This window comes from Cinclus cinclus, chromosome 29 (genome assembly GCF_963662255.1).
Source record: "Cinclus cinclus chromosome 29, bCinCin1.1, whole genome shotgun sequence".
NCBI classification, from domain to species: Eukaryota; Metazoa; Chordata; class Aves; order Passeriformes; family Cinclidae; genus Cinclus; species Cinclus cinclus.
This window is the reverse complement of record NC_085074.1, coordinates 4,902,309-4,921,352: the sequence shown is the minus strand read 5'-3', so window position 1 is coordinate 4,921,352 and position 19,044 is coordinate 4,902,309. Positions and strand designations below refer to the sequence as shown.

The window sequence follows — 19,044 nt, the reverse complement described above, 5'->3', positions numbered from 1 at the left end:
GCCAACTGCATAAAAACTTTTATCTCCCTAAGGCACCCACTACACACAATCTAATTGGCGTAATTTACCTTCCTCCTCAAATATGAAACTTTATTTCTTGAAAAGCCTGCACAAACCACTCTGAAATGACACAGATGACATGTAAAAATTATTTTTATTGATGCCTTTGTTGAAGCTTTTGTTTGCACTGAACATACTCAGCAGTAATGTCACCTCAGCAGAATGCCAGCTGCTGTGGAATCCTCCAGCTGCACTGGAACTTGCAATCCCACAAGCAAGATGCCACTCATCCACTGCAAGTATCCACCACATGCAAGGTGGAATGGATGCTATCCTTTGTTCAGGGTCACCCTGTTCTGTTCACAAGGATGAACTGCACATGCTGGACTCCACAGCCACACGTGTGTGGTCATGCGTACAGCAGCTTAGGTGCAAGTTCTGCTACCAAGAGAAAACACACTGGAATGTAGGGGCCAAAGAGCCTGTTTACAGACAATATGAACAGTGCAGGTGTCTCTCATTTCCTATGTTCTGCTGTACCACAGGCTGGAATGGGCAGATACAGCAACAGCTCCTGAGGAAGAGATGATCCCAGTGAAAAATCTGGCATAGGTTTGAACCCATCTGCACAGCACCTGACTGGTACAGGAACTGAAATGAGGTAGGACAGGAGGAACACTACAAAGGTACCAGGTCACAATTATCTCAATGAAAGACATCAGTGAGCAAGAAAACAGCAGTATCCTCATTTGCAATAGCCAAGGAGAGGCAGAAAGGTTTCAGCAAGTTACTAGGACAGTAGTTATCTTCATATAGCCACAGCTTCAAACTCCATCAGTGCTGTCTCCACAGAAGTTCCTCTATCTGTCTCTTCAGTGCACCTGAACGAAGGCCATGTCAGATTGTTCCGAGACAGACCAAAATAAGCGGATTCCCCAAAGAAGCTAGGAGAATTCCTACCTTTAAACACTGATGAAATAAGAGGAGAAACAGAATTACATGGAGATACCACCACTCATCAGTTAAAAGATTGGAATGGATTTCAAGTCTGTATTCAGTGACTCAAGATCCTTGATGACCAGCATGCCTTATGAAGTATCTAGAGAAAGAATGCACTTATTGGCTTCCTCCCTTTGTGGGACCATTCCCAATCTCAGGCTTCTCAACTTCCCATCCTGGGTGGAACAATCTGCCTTTCTGCTGCTTCTAGTCCTTTTGAGGCAGAACAGCTAGATGCTCTCCCTGCTGGCAGGAGCTACACAGCTCTCCACCCTAGCTCCCAGTGATACGGAAAGGCAGATGCTGGATCATCACTGAAGTTTGTGGAAATTCAAGTTTGTATCATCTACAAAGGGATAAAAGCCAAACAAAATACAAGGAAGAGGTGCTACAAAAGGCCATAAATCCCTAGAATTTCCTCTAGGACAGCAAAATGAAGGTGATACAAGCTTACATAGCTGACTCACTAATCCTAAGGGACCTGAGCAACTCTCCCATCTACTATTGTTCCAAATACTTCAGACTCAGGTAGGGATGAGGTGGTTTCAGGTCAACCTTACTTTTCCCTGCTTTCCAGCACTCTTAGCACTCTGGCTGTCCTGCTTATGCTACTACAGACAAGGGAACAACCCTAAGGAGACGGATGGGATAAGAGGCTGCATCCAATAGCAAGGGACTGGGGAGACAGGGAACAGGCTCCTCACTATCATATCAGGAGCCTCTAGGTTCGGACTTGGAACTTGCCAGCCTTAGTCATGTATTTTATCCCCTTGAATGGCTTGTACTTCTCCCCATACATGTCCAGGCGATTCACCTTCAGTCCTAGAGGCAAACAAACACAGCGTAAGACTGACTGTTGCCACAAACAAAGCTGACAGGCCTTTGGGTTAAAGAGACAGAAGATAATACTGGTGGTGAAGAAAGCACAGGGAAAGTTTCAGCAAGCAGTAGACAGAATGGAGAAAAGCTGACAACTGCTAGTTGTTAGAATCATTCTTTACAAACACATCCATACCCTAAATTTCTTTAGGGTAGGTCTGTAAGCACAAAATGCCAGGAAATGTAGGTAAGTTGTTCCACAGAGCACCAGCAAGAACAAATCCATGTATCTGCAGTCAATGCAGACAACTTTTTTGCTTGAAGAACATGTTTCAGATAGAATGTACTTCAGAAGGTTTATGAAATTACTTCAGCTACATGCAGAAGGAGCACTGGCACAGCAGAGAACATTCTACTTCTCTACCTCACAGTCACTTACCAGATATAGCCAGCTGCTGAATTTTAAACTGCAGGTTAATGGTGGGGTTTTCATCTGGTTTCGATGTCCCAGCTTGCAGGCTCACGCTTCCCTTCAGACTTGGCAGTTTCTGGGGGTTTATTTTTCCAACATCCCATGACAGTAACTTTAAGGAGCAGAAAATGCAGCAGTGAAACTCAAATGCTGCACCCTCTAAAGAAGAGTCCTGTTCCAATGATAGCTTTTAATGTTTCTCTATTAAAAATGTCTTTTTCTTAGTATCTTGCCTGTCATATTGGCCAGACACAGGATTAAGGAACAGACACCTCAGAACCTTTGTTCTCCCTGTCTTTCCATGAGGCTCCCCAAAAGCCTCTTATGAATGTGGCATTTCCACTACTTGTGCTGAAGGCCACATGGGTAAGCCCATCAGATTAAAGTTTGCAAGGAGAAAAAAACCTGTTAACTCCTCAGGTTCAAATAACAAAACCAGAACACCCCAAACCAAATCAAAGCCATTAATCAACCCTCAGCATTTGCAAAAGACCAACATGCAGCACTGGGCATGACAACTAGATATGCAGATATTTGTAAGCCATCCACCAGACTGGTGTCCCATCATACAAGACCAGTACTTAGATTTTCTTCACACACCAAGTAGCCAGAACTACAATCGACTCAGACACCAAGGTATTTGTTCTGGGGATTAAGAAAACTCCTAGTATGCAATTGTTCAGAAAAAGTTGTCAACCCAACATACTGCCTTCCAGCAAGGCACTGTTCATGGAAGTGTTCATGTAAATATGAACAGGTTGACTGCATTTTCTGATAGATATGAAAGATTTTTTAAAAATTATCTGATTTCTCTTTTTCCTCTTACCTTTGTAACTGGATCGAAGACATGTGTTCCCTGGGAGGGTGTAAGGGTCATATTTAAGACACTTTTTGGCATCTGGCTAGTGACCATCACTCCCTCTACAGTCTTCCCCATAGTCTGCTTTGGCCCCATTGTGATCTCAAACCGTCCCAGTGAGCTGCTATCACGAAAACTGATGTTGTGCTTAACGTAGACAGGAATTGCCACAAGACTAGAATAAAGACACAAACAGAAAGTCCTTGTCGATCTCTTGCCTTTGTATTTGCTTAAAAGAAAAGGAAATCCTACACCTATTTGTTTGACCTAGGAGCAAAGTTAGGGTTCATTCTCAAGTCTTAATTACACTTTTTGTAAACAAGCTTGCTGTATTCTATTTTCTTTATCAGAACGGGGAACTACATCCAATAAAACAGGAGGGTTGAGCAAAAGACAAGTAATGTTTCTGCGTGTCACAACCAGGCTGGCAAGTAGTTCCTGACAGTGCAGCAGCACATTTGCCACTCCTTTTCACCTACTAGAGATAAATCTGACAGAGGCCTAGCAAAATTCTTTAGCAACTGTAACCCCAAATAGTACTTGGCAAGCTGTTTCTAGCAAAGAGTGTAAACGTGGACAAGAACTTGTGGTTCCATTACAAGAGATGTCAAAAACCTAACGGGATCACCAAACTATCTTGTTTTATTCTAAGAAGTTTTTATAAACATATGAAATCAACAGCTTGATTACTTCACACTGTCTAGTTCTTTCCCTATCTAGTTTGTTTATATGCTAGTAGTCTTTGAAAAATGCTGGCTGGCCAAAAAGAAATTACAGACTCACTGCTCCAAACAAGGAGAAAATATATAATTTAAAAAAAAAAAAGAAAAATGCAAGTCACCATGCACCTGTACTTCACTTGGCTCAACATGCCACCTCATCTTTAAAAGTTCCTTCTTTTATCCTCTTCCTAGCCAGAAGGATCCAAATTTCATAATTCACACCATCAGATTTATCACCTACTTCTGAGCACTGACATGGTAGGACAGCAAGCGGAAATTTCCATCAGGTGGAATGAAGGAGAGTATTCTCTCTGACTCCCAGCGCTTAAAACGCACACATGGGTGAAAGCTGACATCATCCAATAACCGAGGGTTCTGAAACAAAGTCACAAGGTTTGTGAAGGCAGTACAACTTAAAATGACCTCCTCAGCAATCTTCCATCCATGAAGGGCCTACCATTTGACACACTCTTGACCACTTGAAGTTGTCTACAGTCAGACATGTCTGATGCTGTTATATCCATGTCAAAGCAGTAGTCAATAGCCTCTGTCCTTTTTCAGGCTATTTTTAATCCTGTTTTGGAAAACTTAGTCATGTTACGTAACTGCATTGGTGCATACTCATAAAAGAGGTGGCCCTTCAGGATATCTGCTTAAAGCACCACTGTATCTCAGAAACTTAGACACAATGCACATTACCTGTGCTTTTAAACAAATAATCTGAAAAATCCCTTTTAGGCTCTAAGTTGCTGAAGTTCCTGATGAGTTCCCATTGTCATTTCTTTCTCTTTTTTTTTCTGGCATACCCAAATTCTGATGTACTGGGATCCATCATCACAAGCCCTTGATCTTAGCAGCAGGGCTGGGAAACCCCTTTCAAAATACTTAAGATACATCCTTGAGCTTTACCATAAAGGAGAGGGTAAGGTCTGGCATCCCAGTCAGCTTGACATAAGCGTCAATCACTCCTTGGATTTCAGCAGTGATGGTGGAACCTGTTAACAATGAACACAGGTGATTATGTGAACCTGATCAAAAAAATCCCAAAGTGGAAAAACTATCAGTGAGGAGGAAGCAAATCTGTTTTCTTAATGAAATGCCATGGCTCATTATTGTCTGTTGTCTGTTCAAGATTTGTGTCATTCCCAATGACTCCTCTGGAAGATTCATTCAGTTAAGAACCATGGACACCAGCAATGTCCATTTTAATGGCCAATGACAATAGCTCCCAATTCTAACAGGATAACGAAGCACAAATACTAAAGAGAAAGTGCTACACACAATTTTTACTCATTTTCTATTTTCCCAATATCAAATTGCTTATAAGACCTCAAGAACAAAGACAAATGAAAATCTCGGTAGTGCTGTAAAATTTTTGACTGAATAGCACATACAAATTAGCAACATTCCAGAGCAAAAATAAAAACAACAGCTTCCCACACTTGGATGAAGGTGTACCTATTTGAAAACCTAACTCTTTCTTCAGTCACTATCAGGACAAGCTATCCTATTCTCAGCCAGGAGCAACTTCCGTACCTGATTTGTCAATGATTGCATCTATCTCCTCAATCACATCAAAATAGGCCTCGTTGTTGGTGTATTTTACACCAGTACGTCTCCAAGGCACCACTGAGAGCTGTCCAGTGGGGAGCTGGTCACCCACATTAGTGCTTCCTGGAAAAAGAAAGGGAATCAACAGCCACAGAAGTTAAGCAGTGCTGCAGAACAAGTCTTTGGCCTTACAGAGCTTAATTATAATTGATCCCCAAGAACCTCTGTTTCTTTGCAGGAGAGCAATTGCTCTTCCAGACTCCCTGTACTCCAAAAATGTACATCTCTCTTACACCCAGCTCTAAAACACACCACAGTAATGCATGGGGAAGTGTCTGCACATGGGGATGCATAAACTCACATCAAACTAACTCATTCTGGAAGTCATGTCATGTTTGTAACTGAAAATGAAATCTGACTTTTTAGGTTTAAAAAAACCCAAATCAGACCAAAACCAAATGCAAAACCAAAGTGCAACTGATGATGAAATTGGAAGGAACCTCAAACTCCCTAAAGGCACCTGTGCTGCATGAACATAACATAAATTTTCTTCAACTATGTCCTAATTTACTTATGCACGAATACTGCCACCTGTACCAGTTTATCTTTTTCTTGTTTCCCTGTACCTGTGATGGTGTTGACGACTGTTCGCAGAATAGTAGGAGGCTTTATCAGTTCCTTAAGAATGTTAGATTCTGTTGCCAATGGGAAGCCATTGTCCAGCATCTCCTCCAGCACCTCATAAACCACCACAACGTTGTCCTTGATTATTACCTCTGAACAGACACCAAAATAATCCTGCGCAAAAGAAAGAATTACTCCACAATCTCCAAAAGACAATCTGAGTGATTGTTCACTCAATCTAGTGCTCTCCCACACAGGAATAAATTGAGCCTCTTCTTGGAGGAGGCAAAAAACCACTGGAACTCCCTGTATTACTACAAGCACATTACACATGCCACTCCCACAGACAACTCTGAGCACACCTTGGCCACTGCTCCAGTACAGTGGCAAATTCCCACATAAGCAGTTCCACCTGATTCAGCAGTTTTTAAAATGGAACAATTAATTTACTTACTGACTTATTCTATGTGGACTTCAAACATCTTTTAGGAGAGAGCAAGTGCACATGCAAAAAACACAAACCAGATCTTCTAGTTACTTTCAGCAATTAAAGAGATCAGGTATTTTTCATAAGGAATGAGTATACATATACTGTGACAGTAGAGAAATCCTAGTTCTGCATGACAAACACTCTGTTTCAGCTATATCAGATTTTAATATACATCTGAGCCAGTGAGGACACATTCATGCTTTGTACCCTCATAAAAACAAAAGACCTAAGGGTCTGACACAATTCGCCGCTGGCCTGAATGGCCAATCCACTCTCTAAAGTCAAAGAAACATAACTCAGAATACAATCAGGTTCTGACTGACATCTCAGAAGCAAAACCTCCCATGATACTTGTTTGGCCAAGCACACACATTTCCTGTATGCTGGCAAGATGCTGGTCACAAGACATTTCTAATCCAGACAACACAATCCTGCTGTTGCCAGGCAGAAGACGACATCTTTACCATTTTCCTAAACTGATCAGAAGATGTGTCAACCATAGTACAGAGCAAATAGAGCTGCTCTGGGGCAATTCCTGTAACTCACTGCTTTAGGAAGCTTCCAAGAAACGTCACTAGATGTGAAGGCACGGGTTGGTTGTCACTGATTAAAGCACGTGGCTATGAAATAGCCAAAGCTCCTTGTGAGAGCAAGGCCAGTTTGGTCTCAGTTCACAGCTCCCAGAGCAGGTGAGGCTGCAGAACAGAAATGCTGATTGCTGACAGGTTCATCCTGCGAGCACAGGTACATCCCGAATCCATCGTAATCCTAGGCAGTAAATTCCCGACTACGGAACCATTGATATCCTCGCAAACGCAGGATGAAAAATCATGTGATAGGAAACAAAACAACTCCGACAGCTGCAAACGAGAGGGGCCCTTTGCGCCGCCCGCCCGTCCCGTCCCGCAGCGCTACCGGGCAGCAGCGGGGCCCACGGCCATACCTGGAACGTGTCCACAACGCGGTGCAGGAACTCGATGACGAAGAGCGGCGGCACCTCGCTCTGGATGACGGCCACGAAGAAGATCTTGTGGCGGTAGACGCTAAGGAGGTAGTGGTGCGGCGTGGGGATCACCGGCGGCACGTTCTCCGCCTCCGAGGCCCGCTCCTGCGCCTCAAAGAAGTAGTCACAGACGGAGCGGCTGACGACGCTTTTCCAGTGCTTCTCCAGGAAGATGTCCCCCGAGGCGTTGATGAGGAACAGGCTGTGGATCATGGCTGCGGCGGGGCCCGCCCGTGCGGGCCCGAAACCCCGGCAGCGCTCCGCGCGCAGGCCCCGCCCCCCCGCGCACAGCCCCGCCCCCGGCGCGCGACGAACCACGGGAGTCGCGCGGGGCGGGTCCCCGCAGCTCCGGAGCGCCGCGAGGGGGCGCCACTCCGGCACTTCCCGCACCCCCGACACTCCCGGCCCACGGGCCGCAGAGCCGCGCGGCTCACGCTCCCCATCCCGGCAGCGGCTGGACGGGACCCAGCCGGGTACGGGATCGCGCCCGGCAGAGCCTCGCGTGGCCCGGCTCTGCCCGCGGCCCGTTCCGTGTTGCCCCGCCCCGTGACAAGGCGCGGGACCCCCAGGCCTGGAGCCCCCGCCGGGCGACACCATCGCGACCCGGGGACGTCCCACACGGAGGGCGCCGCGCAGCTCCCCCGCCTGCTCCTCTCCGGCCTTTAGGGGTCCCTTTTCTAAAGGGGAACTTGAGTACAGTTCATTAAATGAGGAAATAATCTAGCTTTTGAAGCGAGGAGCAGCTAGGGGAACGTTTTTCACTACAGTGTTCTGCTGGTTCGTCCACCATGGAGTAACACCCCAGAAAACATCCAGACGGCATGAAAACAATTGTCATGCCAAATTTACCTAAATTCTCTAGCAAAACATTCCTTTACATAATTAGAACTAGTATTTCATATTCACACAGCAGATCCCTGGACTTCTGAGTAAAACATGCCACAGCAAATAATCTTCCTATTACGCTGCTAGGAATGCACAAAAAACAACGGGAAAACAGTGCCTTGTATTCCATTAAATAAACTGAGCACACAGCCTTTCTTGCGTGGCAGGACTGTTGCACCAGCACGAAGAGACTGAGGTCTGAGATTTCACACCCAACCGTGATTCATGACTGTGGGCAAATCTTTTAAGTGGTGATATCCCAAAGTCTGGAAGAGGTGACCAATTTTGTCAGAATGCAGACAAAGGCCCAGTTCAGAGTTGTTATCTTCTATTTCTATTGATTCATTGTAGCTGTTTTTTTCCCAAAAATAGGGCACAGGTCAGTTCACTTACTCTGACATCACCTTTCAATACTACTGTCTGCACACATCCTTATTTAAAGCATTAGGTAATTCTACATTGGGCCAGATAAGCCTTTCACTATAGCAGTACAATAATGAAGGAGAAATTACCTATATATTAATTTCTCTTTTATGGTCAGTATTTGTATCAAATGCAATTTTTTTAACAACGTTTTTAAATGTCCAACTTAAATTACTGTGACAAATTACACATTCGAGAGCAACACAGAGGCAGCAATTTGTTATTTAATTACATCACTTGTAAATTTAAAGTTATTATTTTAATATAACCAGTTTTTAACAAAAAAAGCACTGAGAAGATTATCATATCAGTCTATTAGGAGATTGTATTATTTGGAGTCATATAGGTATCACAGACAGAAAGCAGCAGAACATAGACTGGCAACAGAGCCTTTATACTTTTGGCTCTCCATCAAACACAAAATGGTTCTGTGTTTAACCTGGACTTTAAAATCAACAGTCATGGGTTATGTATTTTCAATTAAGGCATTTCTTTATTGTCTCATGAAACGCAATTCAATTTTGACAGTATATTACCTTATTTAAATCCTGCCCTTTCCCTCTGACTGCCTGAACCCATAATAAAAATTTTATTTTATCCAGTTTAGTATATTGTCACTTTTCTATTTTTCCTACGGTTGCTTCAGCTTCCTTAGCCATCTAGAACATTAGTGCTGATACAAAAGCAACCATATGGTAACTTGCTATTTCTGCACACCAGTGCAAAAGGTCGTTGAGGGAAGCTAGCTGCTTCCAAACCATTAGACTATGCTTTGTTCTCAAAGTCTGCGCAATGGTTTGGGAGCTTACACAAACTGGAACTTAAAGGTAAGCATGACAGAATATGCTGCCAGAACAGAATTTAATTTTGGTGGTGAACTTAAGGACAGCCTGCAAACTGCTCAATTGAAGGGTGTTTTACTTTCATTATGTGAACCTCAAGAGAAAACTGTGCAAACAGCAGTGCTGCAAAATGGTGCAGCCAAAACATCATTGTCTTTACAATAAAACAACTCCTTACTGTCTGCAGTTTGCCAGGTGCAGGAATTCTAATGATTTAGCTGTTAGCCTGTGCTGTGAAAATACAAGACAGAGTTGATGAAAACAGGCCTTTTGTTAGTTAAATATTCTACAAAACCAATTAGTTTTGTGAGGTTGCTAATAATAACCTACTGCTAATTCTGAAACAGAATAGAGTCTACAGGTCAACACTGTTGTAGGAACACAATTGGGTTTCACTGTTCTGTACTGCATCCTCTTATTCTTGCTTTACTTTCTCATCTGGAAATTGCGTTTATGTCTCAATTAGCTTTTCTGAATAGAGCGCCACAGCCTTGTAATTTAAGGCAGCCCTATAATTTGGAAGCCTTGCAGACTTGAAGACTTGGGAAGCAGTCTGAGAAGGTAAATTTGTTGGGAGAATCCAAGTCTGACAAGACAAGGCCAGACCTCTGCCATCTATGTGGCAGAAACTGAACTGTTTGTACAGTACCTTGCAAAACAGCACCTCAAACTCCATTTGCTTCAACTAATAAGCAACTCACTGGGAACATTTAATTTCCACACTGAAAAACTTAGTATTAAAACATCAAGGTAATTCCTCTTGCTCAAAAGAGAAATTTCTCACCTTAAGACACTAAACAAAACCATTCAGAGAACACCATGTTTCTTTTATCAACTCTGCCTCTAGAACACTTAAGATTTTTCTTTTCTAAAAACAGAAGCTCACGAGAAACTTTATACAACAGTTGTCCTTTAAGGCAATGGTGAAAAAGCCTATGATGTGTAAACAACTGGTAAGCTGAGCCAGAGGTTACAAAAGGTGAGAGAATTGAATGCAGCACAAAGCCACACAGAATGCATAACAAAACGAGCCTCTTTCAACTAAATATAACCTAAGAGAGAATGCTGTTAAATTAAATGAGAGGCTGGCTTTTGCTCACGTCCGCCAAGGCTCAGCACATGCCAGTGGAACGCGGTACCTCTGCAGAGCGAGGAGGAGCCGCGGTGTGAGCGAGGCACGGCTGCAGCTCCAAACGGGCCCTGCTGGGTGCGAGGAACAGCCAGCTCTGCGCAGCCACACCGAAGCGCCCAGAGAGCTCCCAGCGAACTGTCATGTGGGACAGCTAATGTTGTGACAGCATACTACTCATTACTCGACATAATAAAATATGTCAGAAAGTTACACAAATTACATGGCGAAGATGGCCAAGGATAGAGCACCCCTTATTCACGCACATATGAAGACGCACAGGCAAAGAGTGTCCGCTCTCAGAGCTAAATAGTATCGTTACTTCAGAATTCCACATCACTTCGGAAAAAGCCTAGAGCCGCGGTTTCAAGCGCAAGCTTAACTAAGCCTGAGAAAGGAACTTCCTTCTTTCCAGAGTACGGTGTCTATCTCCAGCGCGCGCCAGGCAGTCCCAGCCCTCTCACCATCCTGCCCGTTTCGGGGGGTCGGAGCCTCCGGCGGCCGCAGCTCTCGTTCCCGGACCGCAGGGGATGCGCACAGCCACAGCGGAAAGCCCAGGTCTGCCCTACCGGCCGCTGCCCTCACTCACTCTCCTCTCTCGTTCCCCTCATTCCCTCTCCTCTCTCCCTCCCCTCACTCACTCTCTCTCCGCTCTCGTTCCCCTCACTCTCTTCACCCATTCCCCTCTCTCGTTCCCCTCACTCTCTCTTATTCCCCTCACACTCTCTCCTCTCTCCTTCCCCTCACCCGTTCCCCTCACTCTCTCTCCTCTCTCGTTCCCCTCACTCGTTCCCCTCACTCTCTCTCCTCTCTCGTTCACCTCACCCGTTCCCCTCACCCGTTCCCCTCACTCTCTCTCCTCTCTCGTTCCCCTCACCCGTTCCCCTCACTCTCTCTCCTCTCTCGTTCCCCTCACCCGTTCCCCTCACTCTCTCTCCTCTCTCGTTCCCCTCACTCGTTCCCCTCACCCGTTCCCCTCACTCTCTCTCCTCTCTCCTTCCCCTCACCCGTTCCCCTCACTCTCTCTCCTCTCTCTCTCGGGCGGCTCCAAGCGCGGCCCCGCCTCCCCCCCGCCTCCCCCCGGCGCAGCTGCGGCCCCACAGCGCCCCCCAGCGGCCGGCTGCTCCCGCCGCGCTGTTCCGTCGTCTCGCCACCCCCCTCCCCCGCGGGCTGTTCCACCTCGCGCCCCCCCGCCCCCCGCCGCAGCGCGCCGGGCCCAAGATGGCCGCCGTGTCAGTTTCGGGCTTCGCCGCCGTCCGGCCTTCACCTCCCGCGTCCCCGTGCTCGCGGGCCTCGGTAAGTAACGCTGGCGGAGCCGCCCCGACTCGGGTGGTTGATGCCGAGAAAGTCGGGGACAGGCGGTTGGCGAGCTCCGTGGCCTGAGGAACGGGAAGGCCCGTCGGGCGCTCCAGGCTCGCGGCCTGTTCCGGCCCCGCCGCCGCTCTGCGCCAGGCCCGGCCCGGCCCGGCCCCGCCGTCCGCTCCCGCGGCGCTCGCTAGGCCCACGCCTCGGGAAGGTGGCGGTCGCGGCACGGCACGGGTGAGGCGAGCGGAGCGGTCGGGGGTCCGCGAGCTGAGCTCCGTTCAGTGTCTGGCGCGAGAGAGCGCGGCCGAGGCCGGTGCGGGCCCAGCCGTACCAGTGCGAGGAGCTGGCCGGGCTGCGCTGCCTGTGTCCAGGAGGACGGAGAGCTGCGTGGGGTTCGGCTGTCTGCCGCGGCCCGCGCCCCGCTTTTCCCGAATTCCCCGGTGCGAGTCTCTGTGCTGAGGCAGTGCGCTCCTTGGGACGCCGAGTGCGGGACCCACCCGCGGTAGGGATGGGGACGAGCGGTAGCAGGTGCAGGGGTCGCTTGTCACGCAGAGAGCGAGCGACCGAACGACTCACCGGCGCTGGGACCCTCCCGGTGTCGCCCCGGCCTGGCTGGACGATTGCATAACGCCCTGCGCGGGGAGCTCGGCTGGGACCAGGGGACGGAATCCTTCGGGCCTCGGGATCCAGGCGGGCAGGGGCACCGCGGGAGCGCATCTCTGCTTTGCGAGGAGGGCAAGCGTTGAGGACCGTATTTCCGTTTACATCTGTTGTTCGCAGGATAAATGAAACTCTAGGCAACCACTGCATCCTTTCTGGCTTAAGCAGTCGTTCAGAATTTTTCCAGTACTGGCCGTGTGGAGCTTTGCTATTGGGTCTGATGTCTGTATGCAACTGTGTTCCGTGTGTTGATAAATTCATCAGTATTTACTAGAAAGCAGAGCAGGATAACTGTGTTGTCGAGTTAGCTCTTGTCTAAAACTTCCCTTGTAGAAAGTCGCTATTTCTTGTCATAAACACTTTACAGATCCTTCTCGGTTAGAGTACTAGTGTATTCCTGAAGAAGAAATTCAGCACAGCAGACAGTTATCACACCTAGAAAAAGCTATTTTAAAGATAACTAACTAAAAGCTCTGAAGTAGAGAGCCTCATATCCTTTCACCCGCATTGTTAATTAGCAGTGTCATAAGCATTCCTTTTACACTGTGTATGGTCACTTGTTACTTTGTCCTCAGGTGTTTATAGTGGGCCTCATCAGTACTGAAAATTATGTTGTATTCTTTTTTCTATAGCCTCTAAAAGTAAAGCATTTAATTATAATCTCCAGCTGTGATTCTTCATGTTTTTCCTTTATGGAACGACTGTCATAGCTGTTCTTCACAGAAGGGAAACGCATGATTGTACTCCTGAAAGTGCTCTGGAAGTTTCTTGCTGTTTGCTTAAATCTTTGTTATTCCTATTTTCTATTGAAGTTTCAGGCAGTGTCTTCCATGTGTAAAAATTAAGAGAGCTGCTGCTCTTTTAAGATGTTTGTTGCGGTTTTCTTTATCCCCCCCAAATATTAGTTATGTTGTCATGTTCAGCAGTGATACAAATCTTGGTATAGACTAATGGATCAAAATGGAAAGGACAGTTTTCTCTAGGTTGAGCGGAGTAATTTTAGTGCTAAAGTATGCTTTTATTAGTAGTAAGGATGAAACCTGAAGTATTACTTCAGTATTTCAGAACTGCAGTGGCTTAAAACTCTGCTTTGTGCTTAACAAATTAACACTGTCTGCTACTTTTTTTCTTTTCTTCATAACTGTTTGTTTTGTTGTTTTGTTTTTTTTTTAATGTCTCTCTTGTTTTCTTTCAGGCCTAACATTAGAGCTCTTTTGATTGTGAGACCAGAAGCTCAGGTGAGATAATGCTGAAATCTTTACACCTTTGTGGGAAACCTTTCTGTGAAGCTGTTATGGGATTTATTGGAAAGAGTATAGAAGTTTCTAATTATTTTGTTTTCTTCTCTTCAGTGTGAAAACAAATAATGTTTGAGAAAGAAGGATTAATTCAGAACAGAAAACGTGTATGCTATGGTTAGCTGGTTCCCATCATTCGAGGATCTGTTTTCTCATAATTTGAAACTTGTTCAGCATCAGGATAAAGGATAACGACTCTATGGATATACAGAATTCTTCACCATGGTAAAACTCGCCAACCCGCTGTATACAGAGTGGATTTTGGAGGCAATCAAAAAGGTAAAGAAGCAAAAACAGCGACCTTCGGAGGAGAGGATATGCAATGCAGTGTCATCTTCACATGGTTTGGACCGCAAAACTGTTCTGGAACAGTTAGAGTTGAGTGTTAAAGATGGAACTATTTTAAAAGTCTCCAACAAGGGTCTCAACTCCTACAAGGATCCTGATAATCCTGGGAGAATAGCGCTTCCGAAGCCTCGGAACCATGGCAAGTTGGATGGTAAACCAAATGTGGACTGGAATAAACTTATTAAACGGGCAATTGAGGGCTTGGCTGAGTCTAGTGGCTCATCCTTGAAGAACATTGAGCGCTTTCTGAAAGGTCAGAAAGATGTGTCTGCGTTATTCGGAGGTAGCGCTGCCTCCATTTTTCACCAGCAATTGCGATTAGCTGTCAAACGTGCTGTTGGCCATGGTAGGCTCCTTAAGGATGGACCTCTGTACCAACTCAACACTAAAGCAACCACTAATGCTGATGGGAAGGAGAGTTTTGAGTCTCTTTCCTGTCTCCCTCCAGTGTGTCTCCTTCCCCATGAAAAGGATAAGGTAAGACACAGTTTTTTGCACGGTCATTTTCTTGTGATTGATGGAATGTGTGAGTACAGAGTTGTAATTTGAGGCCAGTGCTCTTGAATCTGGTATGTTAGAAGTTATTAATGTGTATTTAGGATCCCATTGTATCCAGTTTTCTAAACATGAGAGGAAATGTAATGGATTGTAATTTGTACTTTGGACCAGAAAATTGCAGATGAGCTACTGTGGGAAATTTATAGTGCTTCTGTGCAGTGGAACTGAAAGTATGGTAATAGGCTAACTGTAGGTGTGTCAGCAAAACATAGGCAGTAAGCCTTCTCTCTCGAAGGTGAAGTCGATTTGCAAAGCAAACTTGAGACGATCTACTTTCGCACTTTTATTTGACTGCCATTTCTTCTTTCTATTTGAATTCAGGTAACATAGTGAGGGATTGTTTAGCAATTGCCACCTAATGCTGTCATAAAGGCTTTCTTTATAATGGGCAAAGAACTTCGTGTCCCAGAACCTCCTTGTTGTGAAACAGGAAGAAACCTTGTCTAGTGGAAGGTGTTCCTACCTGTGACAGGAGGTTGGAGCCTGATGACTTTTAAGGTCCTTGCCCACCCAAACCATTCTATGATCTAGAGAGCATGAAGATGCTGGAAAGAGCACTCGGGGACTTCTGCATCCTCTGCCCCCTCCCTGCTCCCCCTTTTTAAATATATATTCTTTATTAAAAAAACAAAATATTTTTTTCCTGTTGCTTTCTCTTAATTTTTGTGGTTTCCCCCTCCTTTCCACCATACTTCTGCATTCCTATGGAATGCACTCTAACCTCAAGATGAAGTTGTTGGAGTGAAGTTCATACCCACTCAGTCCCTTTTATTCTTTCTGTTACTGTGAATGCAGAGTAAAACAGAAACTTGTCTTTGTTTACTGAAGATCAATTTGCCAATGATTCATACATTTGCACTACTTGTCTCTAGGATATCTAGGATGTGAAAATCATTTTTTTTTATCCTAAAGAGTTACATTTTTCAGCAGAATGGGAAGTTTTTGAATGTTATAAATATCCTGTTCAGGGATGAGTTCTTTGGGTGTGTCCTACTCATGGTTTTTGAAATCAGCTTCACTCTCTGGTGAGAGATGCTTTAATGATGTAGTAGGATTTGAAGATTTAAAACTGCTGTGGGAGTCTTCTTCCTAAGGAAAATAAAATCTGCACAGCTGCTTTATCACCAGTAAAGTTTCCCTGAGGTTCTGGTTTAACTGGGGGAACTTTAGTGTGGACGCAGTACTTAACTTGTCTGTTGTTATGCTGTGGGCTGGCGTAATGTAGGAAGTATTACTATGCTGAAAATCCCAGTGTTCTGTCTACAAGTATTTCCTATATAAGTCTCCAACTTTATGTATAATGAAATGAGTACAGCTGTAAAATGTTGTGAAAACTGGATATAAACAAACCTGGTGCATGAGGTGGCTGGATTGAGAGTGTTGTTAGCAGATGAGAATAGTGGCTGTGCATATTATTAACAGTGTATTTCACAGCCTATTCAGCCTTCTTGTAATGTGCTGAAACTCAGGAGCAGCTTGATAGTCTTTTGAGATGGATTGTTCCCTGCACTTTTCTTAAGATGTTATAAATCGGAGTGGTGAATGGTAGTATGAGCTACTATAAGTACTGAAAGTACTCTGGGATTTGTTTTTTGTTCTGCTGGAAAAATATACATTTTGCAAGGGATTATTTTTTTCAATAAATTCTGAGTTTTTATGTCTGTGCATGTCTGTGCTTAACCCTAGATTTCTGCTGTTGATGTACTATCTCTGTGGTGCCTAACTCAGGTGGAGTTTCATACTAGTTTCTGAAGTAATTTTGAAGATACTGTGTTAAAACATGTAGGTTCTGCCAGTATTGATTGACTGGCAAGTCAGTGGTGGCTCAAAGTTCCTGTTCTCCAGGATTTTTGAGACAGTTTATTTTTTGGTTTTCATTTGTTCTTGGTTGGTTGTTTTTTCCATGCAGACACTGCAGTGACCTTTTTTTTTTTTTTTCTTTAATGGGGTATACTTGGTACAGATTCTTTGGGAGTGTTGTAACAATGTTTCCCTTGATTCATAACAAGAGCAAGAAAAGTTCCATCTCCCACCTGCCAATTGATGGCCTGACAGTCCCTGAGCAGCAGCCCCCAGACAGCTTCTCCCCAGTTCATACCCTGAGCATGATGCCATATGCTCTGGAATATCTCTTTGGACAGTCTGGGTCAGCTGTCCAGCATTGTCCCATCCCAGCATCCTGTGCCTGCCAACCTCCTCAGTGTGGGTGGGGTGAGAAGCTAAAAAGTCCTTGACTTGGTGTAAGCCCTACTTGGCAACAGCTGAAACATCAATGAGTTATCCAAAGTGTTCTCATCCTACAAAACACAGCACCATACCTGCTGCTAGGAGAAGAATTAACATGATCTCAGCCAAAACCAGGACAACTGTTCAATAGTTAGTATTGTACTGCTGCAATGCAATAATTACTGCATTACTTTGAGGGACTACTACAACACAGTAATATTTAATACTGTTTAAGAGTAAAGAGCTCTTTCCTGGTACACCATCGTGAGGAACTTAAACTGTAGTAAGTTGCAGGTCTTAAGGCTGGATGCCTTAAAGTTAGTTTGCTCTGCTTTTGTTTTGTTGTCACTTGTTACAGAAAGAATCTTCATAAAATTGCTATTATTAAAAAAAAACAAACAAACAAAACAGTAACATATCAGCTAACTGAAGGAGAAGTAGAAATAATTGCTATATGTGTTGGAAGTTTCCAGACCATCTGGAATTTGATCTCAGGACAAGAGTAGGACTGTTTCTTCCTCAATTAGAAGGAAAATACAGGTGGTATTATTTGATATCCAGTTGCACTGTCCTTGATACTGTCTTTTATGTCACTCAGAACTGGCTGTGGCTGCACCAACCTTTAGGTAAAAATCTTAATATTATCCTGTAGTACAGGTGAGAGTGTAAAGCCAAAATTCTGGAAGTGCTTCCTGAAAAAAAATGAGAGGAACTTCTGTGGCTGAAAAGTAGTAGTAATTTTTAAAGCAGATTCCTTGTGCTGCTGTCTTGCATGTTCCTTATGGCGTGTCTGTTTCCTATTTTTATGTTGCTATTTATATCTCTTGGTACTTACCAATCAGTTTTAACTGTGGACTATTACACGTGCAGCATCCTTCAGGCCTTCCTTTTTGCCAGTGGTAGTGCTAGATCCCAGTATGCACTCATAAACTCACATGAAGCCAAACTTCTTGTATCTTTTTGGAAAGTTCATATGCTATGAGGGCATCATAGTTGTTTTGAAGGCCTTTAAGTATACAATAGCTATTGCTATATAGTGCCTGTTTAAAGTTAGTAATGGTTGATTCCATGTCTTAAATGAAAGAACTGTCCGATTACTGGTAAAGAGGTTATTTTTGGATTGATCTGTGTGGGGTGGAGTGCATAAATGAACTGCAGCCAGAACACTGTGATTGCATATTGAGAGCTCGCCCACCTCTCCATGGGTGCTGTTCAAGCTTAGGCTCTCAGCTAGAGGAGGATTAGGATTCACTCTCTTCCAGCTGGTTCTGGGGAAAGGAAGTCTGTAGTTCTGTCTAAAAAAACTTTCTGTTTGATAACTGATGGCCTCCATCTCTATACTGTGTAGCTCTGGAAACCAAAGTGTTAAAAAATTACTTTGAACTTTATTAACTTGATTAATGAACAGGTGAAGTAGGTCTTAGTAATTGAGCCAATCAAAGCAGATCCTAAATACTATTGCTGTGGATGGCTGTGAATGGATATTATGGAATGAGGCTGAATGGCACCAAGCGTGGTGCTGGCAGTGTCTGGAGTCATGATAACTTAGAGGCAAAGCTTGTCACTGTGGGAAGACATCAGATGTTATGATGAGTACCTGTGTCAAGGAGTACTACTGTGGAGGAAGACTTTTCAACAGTGTTCTCTGACACAATTTCAGCAGAAGCCGAGTATAGGATTGCAGATTAAAAAGCAGGAAACCAGTCCAATATATTGGCCAGATCCCTGTTGTCAGTCCTTTCTGTCCAGTAGATTATTGACAGATATGGAATGACATCTCTCTGAAGTTAGGTTAATAAAGGAATTTTATTTACTACAGCTTTAAAGGCTA

General features: G+C 44.6%; 2 protein-coding genes across 6 annotated transcripts in view; one reads left to right on the top strand and one right to left on the bottom strand.

Moving 5' to 3' along the window:
- Positions 1–135: 135 nt before the first annotated feature.
- On the bottom strand, positions 136–7,791 carry AP3M2 (adaptor related protein complex 3 subunit mu 2). 2 transcript variants are annotated; one of them, XM_062510607.1, is made up of 8 exons: positions 7,480–7,791; positions 6,049–6,220; positions 5,408–5,545; positions 4,781–4,866; positions 4,113–4,246; positions 3,117–3,324; positions 2,258–2,402; positions 136–1,821 (listed from the first exon to the last, which is right to left on the bottom strand). In XM_062510607.1, exons 1-8 carry the CDS (start codon positions 7,750–7,752, stop codon positions 1,721–1,723), a joined length of 1,257 nt encoding a protein of 418 aa, XP_062366591.1. In that variant the 5' UTR covers positions 7,753–7,791; the 3' UTR covers positions 136–1,720. The 2 variants fall into 2 exon arrangements, with proteins under 2 accessions (XP_062366591.1, XP_062366592.1); XM_062510608.1 differs by having other exon boundaries at positions 6,211–6,220.
- Positions 7,792–12,710: 4,919 nt separating this feature from the next.
- Positions 12,711–19,044, top strand: part of KAT6A (lysine acetyltransferase 6A) — a 33,920-nt gene continuing 27,586 nt past the window's right edge. For all 4 annotated transcript variants that reach the window (XM_062510755.1, XM_062510754.1, XM_062510756.1 and 1 more), the window contains exon 1: positions 12,711–14,906. In XM_062510755.1, the coding sequence (XP_062366739.1) occupies positions 14,304–14,906 (603 nt within the window). In that variant the 5' untranslated portion in view covers positions 12,711–14,303. The remainder of the gene's footprint in view (positions 14,907–19,044) is intronic.